The following is a 16,987-nucleotide window of genomic DNA, read 5'->3' on the forward strand; positions in this document are numbered from 1 at the left end:
CACAGAGTCCTCAGCGGGCCAGTGAGGTCAGGCGACAAAGGACTTCACGGCACTCTGAAGAGAAGCCCCTCCTCGGAGCACACACAGGGCCACCACCAGACAGCTCATGAAGGGGGCAGGCAGCTTGTGAGGAGGGCAGGCCTCCCAGCAGATCTGGGCAAGCCCGGCGTTCCGTGCCCACTGGAGAGTGGCACAGCCCCCAGCCCGGGGGTAGCATCCATGCCACATGAGCAAATGCAGCAGCCCCTGAAGGCCTTATGCCCTGCTCCCTTATTTCCGACAGACAGGTGACAGCCTTAGTGCCCCCCACCCTAAAAACGCCCTGAAAAGGCATGGGTGGATGGAAGCCTTGTGGTCTGGCCAGCCCCCACTGCCCACACAAGAGCGAGCACGTAAGCACACATGCGCACGCAGCCCCGGGAGGTCCCCGCCTGCCCACCAGGCCTGGCGCGGCTCCCACACCAGGGCACGCGCCCCGGAGACACCACACCACGCAGCACTCACAGCCCCAGCGCCTTCCTGTCTCTCCTTCCTCTCCCATTGGCTCGGATCGGGCCTCCGACTCCCCACTTGGCATCGTGGCTTGTGCTGTGTTTCGTGAACACGTGTTCGTGTGAGTTTGTGAGTCTGGAGACGTAGCATATCGCACAATCCTAGGAACTTAGCGGGGTCTTGCGATGGTTGCAACTTAAAACTAAACTTGCTTTCTACTTGCAGGAATCACGGAGGAAGAGCGACAATTCCTGGCTCCTCCGATGCTCAAGTTCACGAGAAGCCTGTCCATGCCGGACACCTCCGAGGACATCCCCCCTCCGCCGCAGTCTGTGCCCCCGTCCCCTCCGCCGCCTTCCCCCACCACCTACAACTGCCCCAAGTCCCCGACTCCAAGAGTCTACGGGACAATCAAGCCCGCATTCAACCAGAATCCCGCCGCCAAGGTGTCCCCGGCCACTCGCTCTGACACGGTGGCCACCATGATGCGGGAGAAGGGCATGTACTACAGGCGAGAGCTGGACCGCTACTCCCTGGACTCCGAGGACCTCTACAGCCGGAGCGCCGCCCCCCCGGCCGGCTTCCGCGCCAAGAGGGGCCAGATGCCCGAAAACCCCTACTCCGAGGTGGGCAAGATCGCCAGCAAGGCCGTCTACGTGCCCGCCAAGCCCGCGCGGCGGAAGGGAATGCTGGTGAAGCAGTCCAACGTGGAGGACAGCCCCGAGAAGACGTGCTCCATCCCCATCCCCACCATCATCGTCAAGGAGCCGTCCACCAGCAGCAGCGGCAAGAGCAGCCAGGGCAGCAGCATGGAGATCGACCCCCAGGCCCCAGAGCCGCCGGGCCAGCTGCGGCCGGACGACAGCCTGGGCGTCAGCAGCCCCTTCGCTGCCGCCATCGCCGGGGCCGTGCGCGACCGCGAGAAGCGGCTCGAAGCCCGGAGGAACTCCCCGGCCTTCCTCTCCACAGACCTGGGGGACGAGGACGTGGGCCTGGGGCCGCCCGCGCCCAGGATGCGGCCCTCGACGTTCCCCGAGGAGGGGGGCTTTGGCGACGAGGACGGCGCCGAGCAGCTGTCATCCCCCATGCCAGGTGCAGTGCCCAGGGAGCCCGAGAACCACTTCCTGGGAGGTGGCGAGGCTGGTGCTCAGGGGGAGGCCGGGAGGCCCCTGAATTCCACGTCCAAAGCCAAGGGGCCCGAGAGCAGCCCGGTGGCGCCCCCCAAGAGCAGCCACGCAGGCGGCCCCGAGAACTACGTCCACCCGCTCACAGGGAGGCTGCTCGACCCCAGCTCCCCGCTGGCCCTGGCGCTGTCTGCGCGGGACCGAGCCATGAAGGAGTCCCAGCAGGGCCCCAAGGGGGAGGCCCCCAAGGCCGACCTCAACAAACCTCTTTACATTGATACCAAAATGCGGCCCAGCGTGGAAGCAGGCTTCCCTCCGGTCGCCAGGCAGAACACCCGCGGGCCTCTGAGGCGGCAGGAGACGGAGAACAAGTACGAGACCGACCGGAAAGGCGACGACAAGAAGAACATGCTGATCAACATCGTGGACACGTCACAGCAGAAGTCGGCCGGCCTGCTGATGGTCCACACGGTGGACGCCGCCAAGCTGGACGACTCCCTGCAGGAAGAGGACGAGAGGGCCGACGTGGACATGAAGCCGGACAGCTCGCCGTCCGCGGTGCCAGAAGGTGTTCCCGAAACCGAAGGTGCTTTACAGATCGCCGCCGCCCCCGAGCCCGCCGCCACGCCCGGCAGAACCATCGTGACGGTGGGCTCCCTGGAAGAGGCGGTGATTTTGCCATTCCGCATCCCTCCTCCCCCTCTGGCATCCGTGGACTTGGATGAGGATTTCATTTTTACAGAGCCATTGCCTCCTCCCCTGGAATTTGCAAACAGTTTTGATATCCCCGACGACCGCGCAGCCTCTGTCCCGACTCTCACAGACTTGGTCAAGCAGAAGAAAAACGACACCCCTCCGTCCCCTGCGCTGGACTCCAGCCAACCAACCAACTCTGCAGACAGCAAGAAGCCAGCCGGTCTTGCCAACTGCCTGCCTGCCTCGTTCCTGCCGCCCCCCGAAAGCTTCGATGCCGTCGCTGACTCTGGGATCGAGGAGGTGGACAGCCGCAGCAGCAGCGAGCACCATCTCGAGACGACCAGCACGATCTCCACAGTGTCCAGCATCTCCACCCTGTCTTCCGAGGGCGGGGACAACGTGGACACCTGCACAGTCTATGCAGACGGGCAAGCGCTGATGGTTGACAAGCCCCCGGTACCTCCCAAGCCAAAAATGAAGCCCATAATTCACAAAAGCAATGCACTTTACCAAGACGCGCTCGTGGAAGAGGACGTAGATAGCTTTGTTATCCCCCCGCCCGCCCCCCCGCCCCCGCCGGGCAGCGTCCAGCCCGGGATGGCCAAGGTGATCCAGCCACGGACCTCCAAGTTGTGGGGCGACGTCCCAGAAGTCAAAAGCCCGATTCTCTCAGGCCCAAAGGCAAATGTGATTAGTGAATTGAACTCAATCCTGCAGCAGATGAACCGAGAGAAATCGGCAAAGCCGGGGGAAGGACTGGACTCGCCGATGGGAGCCAAGTCCGCCAGCCTCGCTCCAAGGTAAGTCTGCAGTCGACACAGGTGCACACGGCTCTGTGTCGCCACGTGCTGGCCAGGAAAGGTCCACGGGCAGCAGCCCCAGCAGACACCAAGAGCCTGTGTGGGCCATCTGTTCCACGGTAACTGTGCTGCTTTGCGCACACTCCTGGACTCCAGGACCGCAGAGTCATGGTCACATCCATCCCGGCGGCATGCAGCGCTCCCTCGTAAAGACTCAGGACAGGACAAGATGAGGTCCCAGGAGGGCCCACCTTGGCTTCCAAGGAGCAGCTCCCTTCTCTCCTCTGTGCCCTCGGGTCTCTGTCAGGACCACATAGCAGGCCACGCCAAGCTTCGAGGGGGTTGCGGGAGTAGCTGTGCCAACAGGGACAGCAAGTGGGTGGAGGCACAGGCATCTGAGCACACGCTCGTGGGTTCTTCTCCCCGTCCTCACTAGTGGGTGCGCAGGCTAGGGAGGTACCGGGTCATGGCTCTCCTGGACAATTCAGTGGCATGCGTGTCTCCCTGCAGAGGGCCCAGGTCAGCCATTCGCAGTGCCACACGGGGTTTAAGTTATTTCCGCGGGAACTGAAGGGAATGCGGGGCCACTCCAAGGCCCCGCCAGGAGCTCCATCTGGGCTCTTTGGGAAGGGCCCTCTGCTGCCTGTCTGGCACCTGGATGCTTCTCACGGAGCCCATGTGCTCCCGCGGCCACGTGTGGCTCCCGGCCCCCTCCCCCAACACGTCCCCCACCCTGAATGCATCACTTGGCCGTCTCCACGGCGGCAGCATCCTTCGGTCTCTCCCACGATGTCTGATCTCGGGTTTCCTCATTTTGACTAATGAAGTCTCTCTTCATCCTCCCGCTGGGCAGGCGTTTGATTCAAACAGCTCAGTCCATTAATCAGGATATCCCAAGACAGTCAGGTCTTGAGATGCGGGCCGAGAGCCACCATCTCCCCATCATCTTTCAGCGCGGATGTAAATCAAGTACTTGGGTGGCTCCCATTACTCTTCAGAGGAATACTGATGGGCTGGCCTTGCGAGAGAAGTGCACTGACTCCACGGTCTGAACAGGACACCCACCACTCACTGTGACATTCAAACAGTCCCTCCAGCTGAAGAGAAAGTCTCTAAAAATTCCATTGCTAGGCCGGGTGTGGTGTCTCCAGCCTGTAATCCCAGCACTTTGGAAAGCCGAGGCGAGAGGATTCCAGACCAGCCTAGGCAACTTGAAGAGACCTTGTCTCTACAATATATCAAAAAATGAGCCGGGCGTGATAGCGCACACTGCAGTTCCGGCTACTTGGAAGGCTGAGACAGAAGGATTGCCGGAGCCCAGCAGGTTGACGCTGGGGTGGCCGTGAGTGTGCCACTGCACTCCGCCTGGGCTACAGAGTGAGACTCTGACTCAAAAAAAAAAAAATTCCATTTCTGGCGGCCACACGCACGTATGTGCCTATGAATGTCACATACTCAAAAGCCTCAAGGAAGTCATCAAAACCAACTGCTCTTTCCCATTATGTAATAATATGGTTCTTTGGTTATAACGTTATGTGAAAGCAACAATTACGAGGCCTTATCTTAGTGTTTCACATTTTAGAAAATGCTCTCACATGGGTGAAAAATCTTCATGACAACGGAAGAGCAGGGAGGAGAGTACTAATTACACCCATTTTTCAGAGAAGCTAAGTGGCTTGTCCACAAGCATGGCTTGGCAGGAGACAGAGCCAGAACTCAGGCCAAGGCTTTCTCTTCCTTCCCATCAGGAGCAACAGCCACAGTATGGAAGGTGTCACTGATCAGGTAGGGGCAGCCTGCACAGAGCCTGGTGCCCGACACATCCACCTGGTGAGGCCAGGAACCAAAGAGAGCTGCACAGCTCACCCCCGAATCATTTTCAGGCCAGACAGGCTCTGGGGGTGCTCCCAGGAAAGTAGGACTCCAACGTGCAGCTGTCCCTAGGGTTACCCTGCCCGGTATGTCTCTAGGTGGGCCCCAGGCAGGGAGAGGCCTCAGAACGGACACCACAGGCCGAATCCTGCAGGATGTCCTAGGGAAAGCATCTGTGTGTGACCACCTCCAACCCGATGCTTGGTTGCCAAGAAAGCCACCTCCCACTGTCCTGCCGCGTGTAGTCCAGTCCACTTACAGTGAGAACATCAGCTGACCTCTGCTAAGCAAGCTCTCCCCGAATGCCAGGCATCGGGTCCCACCATGCAGACGAGGAAACAGAAGTGACCGCACCAAGGGTCAGCTGGGAGGCAGAGAGCAAGGTGAGCCCAGGGAGCCGGCTCAGGGCTCCACTCCTTCCCTCCCGCTGGAGCCAGGGGCTGCCTTGGCAGGAAGTGGCCAGCTACGAACTGAGCACCTGCAGGGCTGGGTCTTCGCAGTGGCGCTGCCTCAGGCCTTCTGACTCCCCTGGGCTCTCTGGCCACCCCGCTGTGGGGGACGGGCAGGCTCAGGCTCTAGGGGTCTCCAGCAACGCCAAGCTCCCGGAGGCCATGTCTGCTCCTCCCTGCTCCTGGCTCTGGGTTATACCCAGAGTTGAACTGGGAACAGCATGGCCTGGGGTCAGAGGGCAAAGATGCCGGCCATTTGCTTCCACACCAAAGCAGGCACTTGACTCTGACGCTCGCTTCTTTGTATCTGACCACCTCAGCAGGGTGAGTGCTTTGGGCCAGGCCCTAGGAGTGAGGGCTGCAACCATGAGACATGCTGACCAGACCAAGTCGGAGTGATGGTCAGCGAGCCGCCTGGGGGCCCAGGACAGGCGCCGAGGGGCAGCACAGCCCCCTCTGCCCGAGTGGCGTGTCTCGCCAGCAGACAGGAATCATCTCCGTCCTTCCTCTCGGACACAGATGTGTCCCCGGGCACGTCCCCTCTGCTGGTCTGCCCACACTGACAGGCCTGGGTATCTGCCCATCAGGGTTAAGCACAGCCTGGAGGACTCTCGCAGGGCTCGCCTGCCCGGGCATCTCACCACCACTGCGGGAAACCTCAGCACCTCAAAATCCAGGGCTGCAACTGGCCCTGGACAAAGGGAGGCAGGGATCTGGGTGGGCTCGGTCCTCCTGAGGGAGAGGAAATGAGCTTTTCGAGGGCACAACAAGAGCGGCCACACTTCTTGAAATGGCAGGCAAGCAGTGGTACCGAGGTCCGTTTTCTTTCTTTCTTTTTTTTTTTCTTTGAGTTGGAGTCTCACTCTGTCGCCCAGGCTGGAATGCAGTGGCCGCTCCCGGCCACCGCAGCCTCGACCTGCTGGGCTCCGGCGATCCTTCCGCCTCAGCCTTCCGAGTAGCCAGAATTACAGGCATGCGCTACCACGCCCGGCTGATTTTTGATTTATTGTAGAGATGAGGTCCTGCCAAGTGGCCCAGGCGAGTCTTGAACCCGCAGGCTCAGACAATCCACTCACCTCAGCCTCCCAAGGCGTGGGATTACAGACTGAGCCACCAAGCCTGGCTAAGGTCCATTTTCATACAAGCACGCCTTGATTGCCCAAGGAGGGGACCGCGGTTAGAGCTGCTCTTCAACTGCATCACTGAGTGGACAGAAACCTTGGCTGAACTTGACCTTGACAACTCTGAGATGAGATTTTCTCTTCACTTCTTGCTAGAACCTAGGATAGGGTCACAGGAAGCAGCAGAAAATTAAACGGCTAGATCCTTGCTTTCTTGGGCAAGTTGATCTTACCCTGAGCCATGAATGAGTTTCTGCTGCTAAAAGCTCTCTCGCTCGCATGGGCACGTGAAGCTATCTTCTCCACTGGGGAACATTCTTGGTCTGCACTGCGCTTTTCCTTTTGAGAGGCCTTCTGTGACCCACCAAAGCACTCGCTCTTCACGGCACTGGAGGTGTTGGTATGAACGGCACCCTCGCCATCTGTGGTCCAAAGTGCACTGCGCTTGGCTGCTTTGATTAAAGGCACATAGCCAGATGCGAGAAAGCTCCCCAGGTGCAGACCCAGGCAACCAACTGCACACTGAGTCTCAGGCTGGGACCATGGCCTGCCCCAGCCTCCTGGGTCACTGAGCTGCCGCCTTCTACGACCTCAGCAGCAGCCTGGAGGTAGAGAGTAGCAGAGGAGTGCACCGGCGAGCACGCCTGAGACCTCCTAGCCAGGCTACGGACGCTGTCACTAGCCATTCGGCCCACAAGAAGCCACCGACGCCTCTCACACGCCAGGCACCAGCAGAACCCAGGGTCGATTACTAAACAAGAAAATGCTCCAGGGCCCTCTTCCCTTGGGTAGCTCAAACTCTCGAAGGGAGAAATGGACAATAATGAACAAGACAAGCCCAAGGAGTGACAATGCTGCAAAGGAACGAAGATGTGCCAACAGGCTAGAGTGACCACGTGCAGAAAGGAGCTGACACTTTGAGGAAGTGACATCTAAGTGGCCCACAGTTAAAAATGGAACCAGCTGTGCAGAAAACCACGAGAGGGAAACCCCAGCATTGGATAGTGAGCGCAAGGCTCAGCGGCCAGGAGGTTTTTTCCATGCTAAGAAACCACGGCCAGGCGAGGAAGGCTGGGCAGGGGCCAGACCACGCTACGGGGTGCAGGCCGTGGGAGGAGCTGGATGGAATTCTGCATGGTGGCTGTCATCAGAGGGCTCCACAGAGGTCTGGCACCACCAGTCTTGTTTCCTGAAGCGTGCCAGGCTGCTGTGGGGTCAGGCACCTCACATGGTGACACAGGGAGGCTGCTGTGAAGCTCGAGACAGGGACCTGGAGACAGGGAGGCTGTGGGAGGAGCACCTCAGGGACCCGGAGGCACAACCCAGCAGGCCTGGCATCTGCACTGCAGCCCAACACAAACTGGCTGTGAGCCAGGAGACATAGGCAACCTTCCCCCCAGCCGGACCGAGACCAATGACAAATGCCAGGCACCAATTTGAAAACAGATAAATTCGTTGTCCTTTCACCGTCACATCATGGCTAAGGTCAGCCTCGCTTTCACCCTCTCTGTGGGGCGGTGGAGCAGTGAAGGGGTGCTGGTGGGGACCTCTGTGGCTTCCATCGTGGCCCGCGCTGGTTCCCCCAGGGTCCCTTCTAGATGGCCAGCCCGTCGCAGTGGGTCCCGAAGGGGCCTCGAGATCGGCCTTCACCTCCCTAAGACACAGTTGGGGAGGGAAATTCATCAGTGGCTCCCGAGGGGGTTCAGGCTGCCGGGGGTGCAAGCTCAGGCCAGTTCCCAAGCCCCAGCCCCTGTGCCCCCGATTTGCAGCACCTGCCTCCCCGCCCCAGGGCCTCCAGCCCTTCGCCGCTCTCTGCAGTATTATCCTGAGAGCCTCTTGATTTCAAAACAAATCAATTTGCGTTGTTAAAAAATTATCTCTGCCCAGCTGGTCCCAGAGCACAGACTTTAAAACCGGCTCGATTCTGGGAGCTGCCTAATGGCATTTTCATAACCTAAGCCCTGCCAGGGTGGTTTCGACATTTCATGGCACCAACCGAAATGCTCAGGTAATGTCGATGTATGGACCAGTGGGTGATTTAGTTAGCATGTGTTTTCACGTAGGCTGGTGTATGCAAGGGGCTAGTTTCCAGCAGGGGAACCTTGTCTTTGCCCGCCAAACGGCAGGTCTCGAGTCAGAATCTTCCTTCCCATTTTGGGCACGAGGCCCACTATGGCAAGAGTTCATCCCCCGGTGACTTTCTCCCAAAAAGCTGGCACCCTCTTGATCTTAGATGTGAACCTGAAGACTCGGGCTGTAGGCGCAAGGGCCTCTGAACCCATGCCGCCCTCCCCACTCCCAGCTCTGGCTCTGTGACTTTGTCAAGTCATTTCCTGATCTGGAGAACGGGTATACCACACGTCAACTGTTCATCCAACAGCTACTCATTGCACCCATATTCTGGGCCAGGGCCTGAGGACTGGAGACAGACCAGGGCCCCCTGGAGGTGCCCACAGCCCATCAGTGACGGGGAGGGCTGCATGGACATCAGCAGCATACCGCCCGGCTGCTGGCATGGCTGTGAAGCTCGCACCCAGGGCTGCGAGGCCTGCAGCCCCCACACTCCAGGCCTTGGGTGAACTGGGTGATGACCCAGTGTCCCCCAGTCTGTCTTTTCGATGCCCTACTTATGAGGAGGCTACAAAGACAGAATACTTAGTGAGAGCAGTTTGGAAATAAGTGCTATTTTGCATGCAAGACAGAGGCTCATCACTAAACGCAGAGGCGTGTCCGGGCGTGCAGGGAGGATGTGTGCCAGCAGGACTCGGCGCCAGCCCCAGGGCGGCCCCCGGTGGCAGCTTGTGAGCCAGACACGCAGGCCTGAGGGTGTCGCCGAGCAGCCCCGGGGCCACGCTCCGTTCCCACTCACCAGCCAACAGATTTTGTCAACAGCGAAAGGGCGTTGCGTACCGCAGCTGACATGTGTGACTGATGAAAGAACAGCACGTCTTCGAGCGACTCAGCTACCTCTTGGGTTTAATGCTCGCGCTCCTCTATGGGCCGACTTAAAAGGCAGGCTGGAGAGGGAGCATCCAGGCAGGAGGGGAGTGTGTGTGTGTTCTAAACCAGGGCGGCAGACTCCGGTGTGCTCCACCCGGCACCCACTGGTTGCTTAGCAACACGATTCTCTGTGCAGCCAGGAGGATCCAGTGCCTGACACCAGGGTGGTGGACAGGGGCAAAGGCAGCTCCGGAGGAGGGCCGGTCGAGGGCAGGCCTGTCCTGCTGCTCCGACTCCCGGTGGCGCTTTGTGGCAGCCACGTGGAGCAGGGCGCCGGCAGGTCCAAGCACGCAGCCGGGTCTGCCCCCGTGCTGGTTGCTGGGCTGTCGTTTCACGGTGTGGACCGGAAGCAAAGCCCTGGGCCGGGCAGGGCGGCCTCCCCAGCCAGGAACGTGGACTCAGCCTCCCTGAGCCACACAAGGGAAGGGGCCAGGCCCCTGAGCTGGGGGTGAGCGCGACGCAGCCCTCTGCGGGCAGAGGCCGCCATCGGCAGCACTAGCCGGTCCTCCCTCCCCCTTTCCCGGATGCTCCTCCTCTTTGAGAGCTGCAGCGTCCTGAGGCGCAGAGGGCAAGGCTGTGGGCTTCCGATCCTAAGCCGCAAGGGACCCGGCGGACTGCGCAGCTCCCGGCGGTCATGCGGCCGGCCGGAAGGGCCGCCGCGGAGGGTTTGTGGCCAGCGTCTGTGTGCTGCTGCTCTCATGTCACCCACCCATCCACAGAAGCTGCTTTTGTTCCTTTCTTTCTAATTAATTTTCAGTGTTGTCTCAAGCCATTCCATTCTGTCACTTCCATTTGCTCCCATGGCGGGTGTTCACAGAAGAGGGTCGTGCTGAACGGAAGTAAGTGCTGCCTGCCGTCGTGCCGCGTGTCCCCTGTGTGCCCTGTCCCCTCCCGCTGCCCCTGCGGTGTGTGCAGAGCCCCCTCCTGTCTCCTGAGCACACGCAGCGCCGGACAAAACAAGTCCCGATGACCTGGGAGCCGCCGAGCAAGGGTGGCGCTTGTGCCATCCTCGGGGCCAGATACACCCACCGGCAGATCCTGCCCAAGTGTGAGCATGCGCTTCCCGGGGGGCTCACCTGCCCTGCCTCCCGGCCTGGTGAGCCTTAGCCGTGCTGCATGGGTACCCAATCCACCCAGACCAGAGTCTCAGCACGGCCCCCGCGCAAAGCCAGGGTTAGAGAGAGCATGCCCAAGTCAGAGCTCCACCCCAGCCCCCAGCCTTACGTGAGCAAATGTGTTCTTGTGGGACAGTTTCCCACTTTATGAAAAACCTTCCCTCTGCTCCAAAGCCCCTTGGCCTTAGCCAACACCACAGATCACCTCTGAATGCAGTGGCTTTACACAAACTCAGAATCTTATTTCAGTCATCCCAGCTTAACTGTGTATCCAAGTGGAAAAGTAAGCCTCTCCCAAAACGTGCACCCTGTGGCTACGGAGTGGACACAGAGGGACGGGCCGTCCTGAAGGACAGGCCGCAGCACCCCGGTCTCAGCTTGTTCACGTGGGAAGGGGAACGGGTCTCCCAAGCCCCTGCCCCCAAGCCCTGGAGAGGGAATCTGTAGGCTTCTGTGCCGTGCGCACAGCCCCCATCTTGAGACTCAAATCCAGATGCGAGAGCATGCTAGTCCCCTCCTGCATGCAGCCCTGCTGGGCACTGGCTACTGGATCTGGGAACCTGAGCCCGGCAGGAGTGGGAGAGTCCTGCGTCTCACCTGGGAAGGGCCCCTACCTGCTGGAGTACCCAGCAAGCCAGTGACACCCCCACGGGGCAGTTCTAGACAGGGATGCCTGTGTGTAACATGTTCCACTTGGGGCACCCCGCCCTCAGGAAGCGGCATGTGGATGCTCTGTGGGTGGACAGTGTCCCTGGCCTGGAGTGTGCGTCCAACAGACCCTGGAAGCGCCACTCACCACAGGGCTGAGGCCCAAGTCCCAGGGCTTCGGAGTGCCTGGGTGACCAGTGGGTGGCTCTGCCCAAGTGGAAATGATGTTCAGATCCGCTCCTTCTCCCCACATGAAGTGACTAGCATCCAGGGGGAGGCACCCCGGGGCTTCGGAGTGCCTGGGTGACTAGTGGGTGGCTCTGCCCAAACACCCATGGCAAAGACCAGTCGGACGAGACGGGAGCTCGGTCCACAGCGGCAGGTCCCATCCCAGCTCGCCCCTTTGGGCCCTACGGCCTTTGCATTCCCTGGAAGAAAAGCCAGGGCCTAGGCAGGGCTTCCTGGCTCCGGCGTCTCCCGCAGCAGGCCTGCCAGGCGGTATGGAGGGCCAGGAATGCTCCCTGCCCACCGGTTTCCTGGGTGGCTGGGGGGGTCTGTGGGCTCCTCTTTGGGAAACACGGTTCTAACTGGCCGGCGATTGGGCTGCAGAGACAGCCCCAACCAGCTAGCAAGCTAGCCAACCACGTCAGCCCTCCAGGGAGTCTCCCGCACCGGCCTGGCTGCTCTCTGCGGTTCTCCACAGCCGTCCAGCATCAGTCGTGGCCACAGGCCACACCCAGGTGCCCGGCACTCTCCAGAGCCCTCCACTCAGGCCGCCCTGCCACTTAGGAGGGAGAGGCGCCTGTTTTATACACGAAAACTCACCTGGCAGAGCCAGGTTTCCAGCAGGCATCCCTCAGGTCCAGGTCCTGAGGCAGGAGCTGTGTCAGGAAGGACCTTTCCAGAGGGGTGGGTCCATCTACATCCACAAGAATGAGCCCAAAAGGCAAGAGACACACAGCGACTTCTGCACCTCCCAGCAGCCACTGCTGGAGTTGTGGGGTGGACATGCCTTCCGTCTGGGGCCAGCAGAGCACGCACTCAGCCGAGGGGCAGTTGTCCTTCTCTGGGTGTGAGGAGACCCCTGCCACGGACCTGGGCCAAACCCAGTGAGGGAGTGGCTATGAGACCCCCATCTCCACTCCCATGGGAGTCATCCAGCCACCTCGCTGAGGCCCCCACAGGCTGCCCAAGAAGAGCTGGGCCGTCCCCCTCAAGCTCCGAGGGCTTCCCCTGGCCAGCCAGAGATGGAAGGGGTGGAGTGCAAGGACCCCCACGTGGCTCCTTGCCGAGTCCTGCTTTTCGGTAGGACTGTGGACCCCGCTAGTGAGTCTCACACAAAGGGGCGGGCGAAGCCAGTAGCACCCGACTCGCCGCACAACAAAGCCAGCCAGCCAGCCAGTGCTGCCAGTGCCGCCTTGGGAGGAAGCCTTGCTTTGGGTCCCCAGTACCCGCTGAACCCTACAAGGCCCCTTCTCTCTGGACCTGTAGGTGGTCTCCTCAGACCCTGAGTGCCCCGGCCCCATGCGGGTTTCCGCCATCGGGGGATGCTGCCTGGGAAGCGTCCTTCCCCGCACCTGTCCACTCAGGACAGCCAGGCAGCTGACAGGGTCTCAAGGGCACGCGCCATGCCTTGCTGGAGTGGAGGCACAGCGCTTCCTCAGGGGGAGCTGGTGATGTCCCACCAGGGACAGGGCGGCCCCGTCCCCACACCTGCTCAAGGGAGCCCATTCAGCGCCTTGGTGCCCCCAACCCAGCACAGGCAGGCGCCCCGGCGGGTCCAGGTGGGTGGGCTGGCTTGGTGTGCTTTGGAGTCTTCTTGAACTCTGCCTTTGCGCCTCCCTCCCCTCCACCATCCTGGCATGGCAAGTCACTTGCTCACTGCCAGTGCACCTGCCACTAGGCACTCGGTGTGGTGTGGGTGTGCCCCTCGCCTCCCATGGGGACCTGCCTGGTGACGGTTTTCTCTGTCGTTGCCGTTTCAGAAGCCCAGAGGTCATGAGCACCGTCTCAGGTACACGGAGCACGACGGTGACCTTCACCGTGCGCCCCGGCACTGCTCAGCCCATCACCCTGCAGAGCCGGCCCCCCGACTACGAAGGCAGGACCTCAGGAACGAGACGTGCCCCCAGCCCTGTGGTCTCGCCGACAGAGATGAGCAAGGAGATCCTGCCCGCCCCTCCGGCCGCATCCGCGGCCTCGCCTTCTCCCACCCTCTCCGACGTCTTTAGCCTTCCGAGCCAGCCCCCTTCCGGGGACCTGTTTGGCTTGAACCCCGCAGGACGCAGCAGGTCGCCATCGCCCTCGATACTGCAGCAGCCAATCTCAAATAAGCCTTTCACAACTAAGCCTGTCCACCTGTGGACTAAACCAGACGTGGCCGATTGGCTGGAGAGTCTAAACTTGGGTGAACACAAAGAGACCTTCATGGACAATGAGATCGACGGCAGCCACCTCCCAAACCTGCAGAAGGAAGACCTGATCGACCTTGGGGTGACACGCGTCGGGCACAGAATGAACATAGAAAGGGCTCTGAAACAGCTGCTGGACAGATAAGGGCGGCCGCCCCGACCGTTAAGACTCCTTCTCCTTATAAGTAGAGATGGGCTCGTAATGAAACACGCGAATGGCCGAGCACGTCTGTGAGCGTCAGCCCCGTCCCATGGGTTTGTCTCCTGGTACCCAGAGAAACGCGGAGCATCCCCACAGTGTGGCCACAGGCCTTGCACCCGGCTCCGGCGTGGGCTTCTGGGGCGGCTTCTGTCCGCGGGGGCCCAGGCAGGAGAGGTTTGCTAGCATGGAGATTCCCAGCATGCCGGCGTCCTCACAGGCCGGGCCCTGTGCTCTCACAGGCGGACGCCCGTGCACTCTCGATACCTCCTGAGCCTCCCTCCTGTCTCCGGCAGCTCTCGCCCCAGGCCCTGCCCCGGGCCTCGCCTCCGTCCTGTGGCCTCCCGGAGGACACTCGATGCTCACTTGCTTTCTCTCTTGTACTTCGCCTGCAGTGAGATGCTCCCTGACACGTCTGTCCGGTGCCCTTCTTGGAAGCTTGAAAGGTAGAGAAACTTTCTTGCTGTGCGAATTCTTCCCCACCTCCTCCTGTGATGTGCATCCATGGTTCTCTGGCCAGGAGGCTCGTGGCAGTGGGGGGAGTTTCACGGGATCGTGCCCAGCTTTGCTTAGCTTTCTTTCTTTATTTCTGCAAATCTATTAGCATAATTCCAAGGTGGCCAAACAGATGTCACACGGAGTTAGCCAAAGCACAAAGTCACGATTCCAAAAAGGAGGGGAGACCTGGCCATGGGAGCCAGCCAGCGTGCAGCTGCCCAGGTCCAAGGTCTCCCCAAGGGCAAGAGCAGCCGTCTGCCAGGAGTGTGTATCCAGGATGGAGAGAAAGTGCTTCTCTGCCTCTCAGAATCCTTTTTCACTGAAGGTGTGTTGAGCTCTGCAAAGATCAGAGCAGGTGAGCATCCACTTTGACATGAAGGACAAGAAGAGACATGGCACGTGGGGGCATGTGCTGCTGCCGGGTGACACGGTGTCACCACTGAGAGCTGGGCAGGTGCAGTGCCCTCCCTCCCGAGCCCGGCCAAGGTGCGCGTCTCTGCTGAGACAGCCCCGCTGCTCTCGGAGGGCAGGGAAGATGGCACCTTCCCCATTCCCTCTGGGTGTCTAGGGATCCCACCAGCTGTCTTACCAGTACGCCAGGTTCTCTGAGGACCCCGCGGGTCTGGAGTGCACACAGAACCCAGGGTTGAGGCCAGAAGGTGGGCTACGGATGGGATGAAAGCAGACAAAGAAGAAAGGTGAGCAGGAGGCGGGACCGCCTGCCTGGCCTCTCTGGCAAGGCTCCGAGAGCCCTGCCTCCTTCTCCCCCAGACTCCCCGCTCCCCCGGCAGCACCTCCGATCTCAAGGGAGGGCGCCAATTGCACGTGGGCCGCAAAACACCCAGTCAGGCTTCCAGCACTTTCTCCTGCATTTGGAGGATACTCGAATGTCAGGTTTTGGGTTTTATTATGATTTCAGAACTAGCTCAGCCCATCTCTAATTATAAACCATGTTTTTTTTTTTTCTTTTTTTCCTTTTTGCTCACGACCAAGCTTCTGATCAGGTCTGGAACAGCTCTAGAATGAACACGTAAAACTTAGCAATTTAAAATCTCTTTCTTTACTGCAAGTTTAAATAGTTGTACAGATAGTTTATAAGCACAATATTTTAAGAAAAAAAAAGTGGCTGGTCTACTAGGCAGCCTTTGTGCCACTTCAGTGCTAGAAAGTTAAAGAAAAAAAAACTTTTGTGATTTAATAATACTATTTCTGTGGAATAGTTCTAAAAGGATGACCTTTTTAAATCAAACTTATTTGGATGCATCTGAACCAGCAGAGCTGTGTTCTGTTTTCTATCTTTGCTAGAACTTCATCACTGAAGGACAGTTTCTTCAAGTGGTTACAATTGACAATGCAGCAGTTTCTCCAAAAACAAACCCAGACACACACACACACACACACACACACACACACACACACACATTTTCCAGCACACGCCCCTGATTTGGAGACCAAAACCTTTTGCAGGTCAATCTTTATCCAGCTGGAAATCAACTGAAAATTAAGGCGCTTTGCTTTCCATTGTCCCATCGTGTGACGAGTGGCCATTACTCTAGAGAAGTTTCCAACCAAGACCCCGCAGGTGGCCTGCCCAGGCTGCCGTGTTTAGGAAACATGACGGTGGCTCGGCCATTCCTCTGTCTTCCATCTGGGGACAGTAAGCATGCGGTGGGGCCGCCACTGCGCCATGGCTCACTCTCTTTCCCTTGCCTGCAGTTGTGATCACCTCTCTGCTCAGTGCCAGGCAGAACGCTAGGTCAAAAGACACGAAGGAAACCGCCGGCCGGCTGTGACCAGCCACAGCTGGGGGGCCTCGGTCTCCTGACTCTGGCAGCCAGTCGGTGAGAGCGCTGTTCCTCCCTTCCTTAAAAAGATGTCCAGCCACACGCCACTAGCCAGAAGTAAGCTGACTGCGAGAGGCTAAGTTGATGACATAGCTTATTTTTACATTGTCTTGTGGTAGAAAAGGGACAGAGCTGTCAGAACCTGCACTGACCCACAGGTGAGCACACACTGCCGAGATGAGTGGGCCTCTTGCTCCAGAGAATATTCTGCTACAGAAAGCAATAGTCCCCGCCCACTCGCCACCCAGTGTCCCCGCCTCTGGGACATTTCAGGACCAGGCCCTATTCCATGCCCCTCTCTCATGGTGGAACAAATGATAAACTGCTCATACAAAGATCATGTTAATATCATTCCAGGTTTTGAGATCAACTTTTGTTACATACTGTAATTTAAATAAACTTCATTTACATGCCCAGTTTCTGTAATATTGTGTATACAAAACCAAAATCTCTCAAAATGTAAATGATGTATACCTGCCAAGGCACCTTCTTCAGGGTGTCTGTACACATTTTAAGTTAATTAATACAATATAAAAATGACTCAATGTGACTGTTGATTTGCTGAACTTTACATATCACAAAGTGAATTATTTGTGATACTTTAGTTAATAAAATGGTGATTTTTTTTTTCTCGGTTACTGAACAAGCAAGCATTACCCAGTTGATCTGGCAATGACTTTCTGTATGTGGGCCACAAATATTGGTTTTCCCATTAACG

General features: G+C 58.9%; 1 protein-coding gene across 1 annotated transcript in view; it reads left to right on the plus strand.

Moving 5' to 3' along the window:
- Positions 1-13,890, plus strand: part of SHANK2 (SH3 and multiple ankyrin repeat domains 2) — a 56,033-nt gene extending 42,143 nt beyond the window's left edge. The window contains exons 10-11 of the mRNA XM_021708403.1: positions 718-3,112; positions 13,303-13,890. Coding sequence (XP_021564078.1) covers positions 718-3,112; positions 13,303-13,873 — 2,966 coding nt within the window. The 3' untranslated portion in view covers positions 13,874-13,890. The remainder of the gene's footprint in view (positions 1-717; positions 3,113-13,302) is intronic.
- Positions 13,891-16,987: the final 3,097 nt, after the last annotated feature.

This window comes from Carlito syrichta, unplaced genomic scaffold, assembly GCF_000164805.1.
Source record: "Carlito syrichta isolate Samal-C Ts95f unplaced genomic scaffold, Tarsius_syrichta-2.0.1 Scaffold136318, whole genome shotgun sequence".
NCBI classification, from domain to species: Eukaryota; Metazoa; Chordata; class Mammalia; order Primates; family Tarsiidae; genus Carlito; species Carlito syrichta.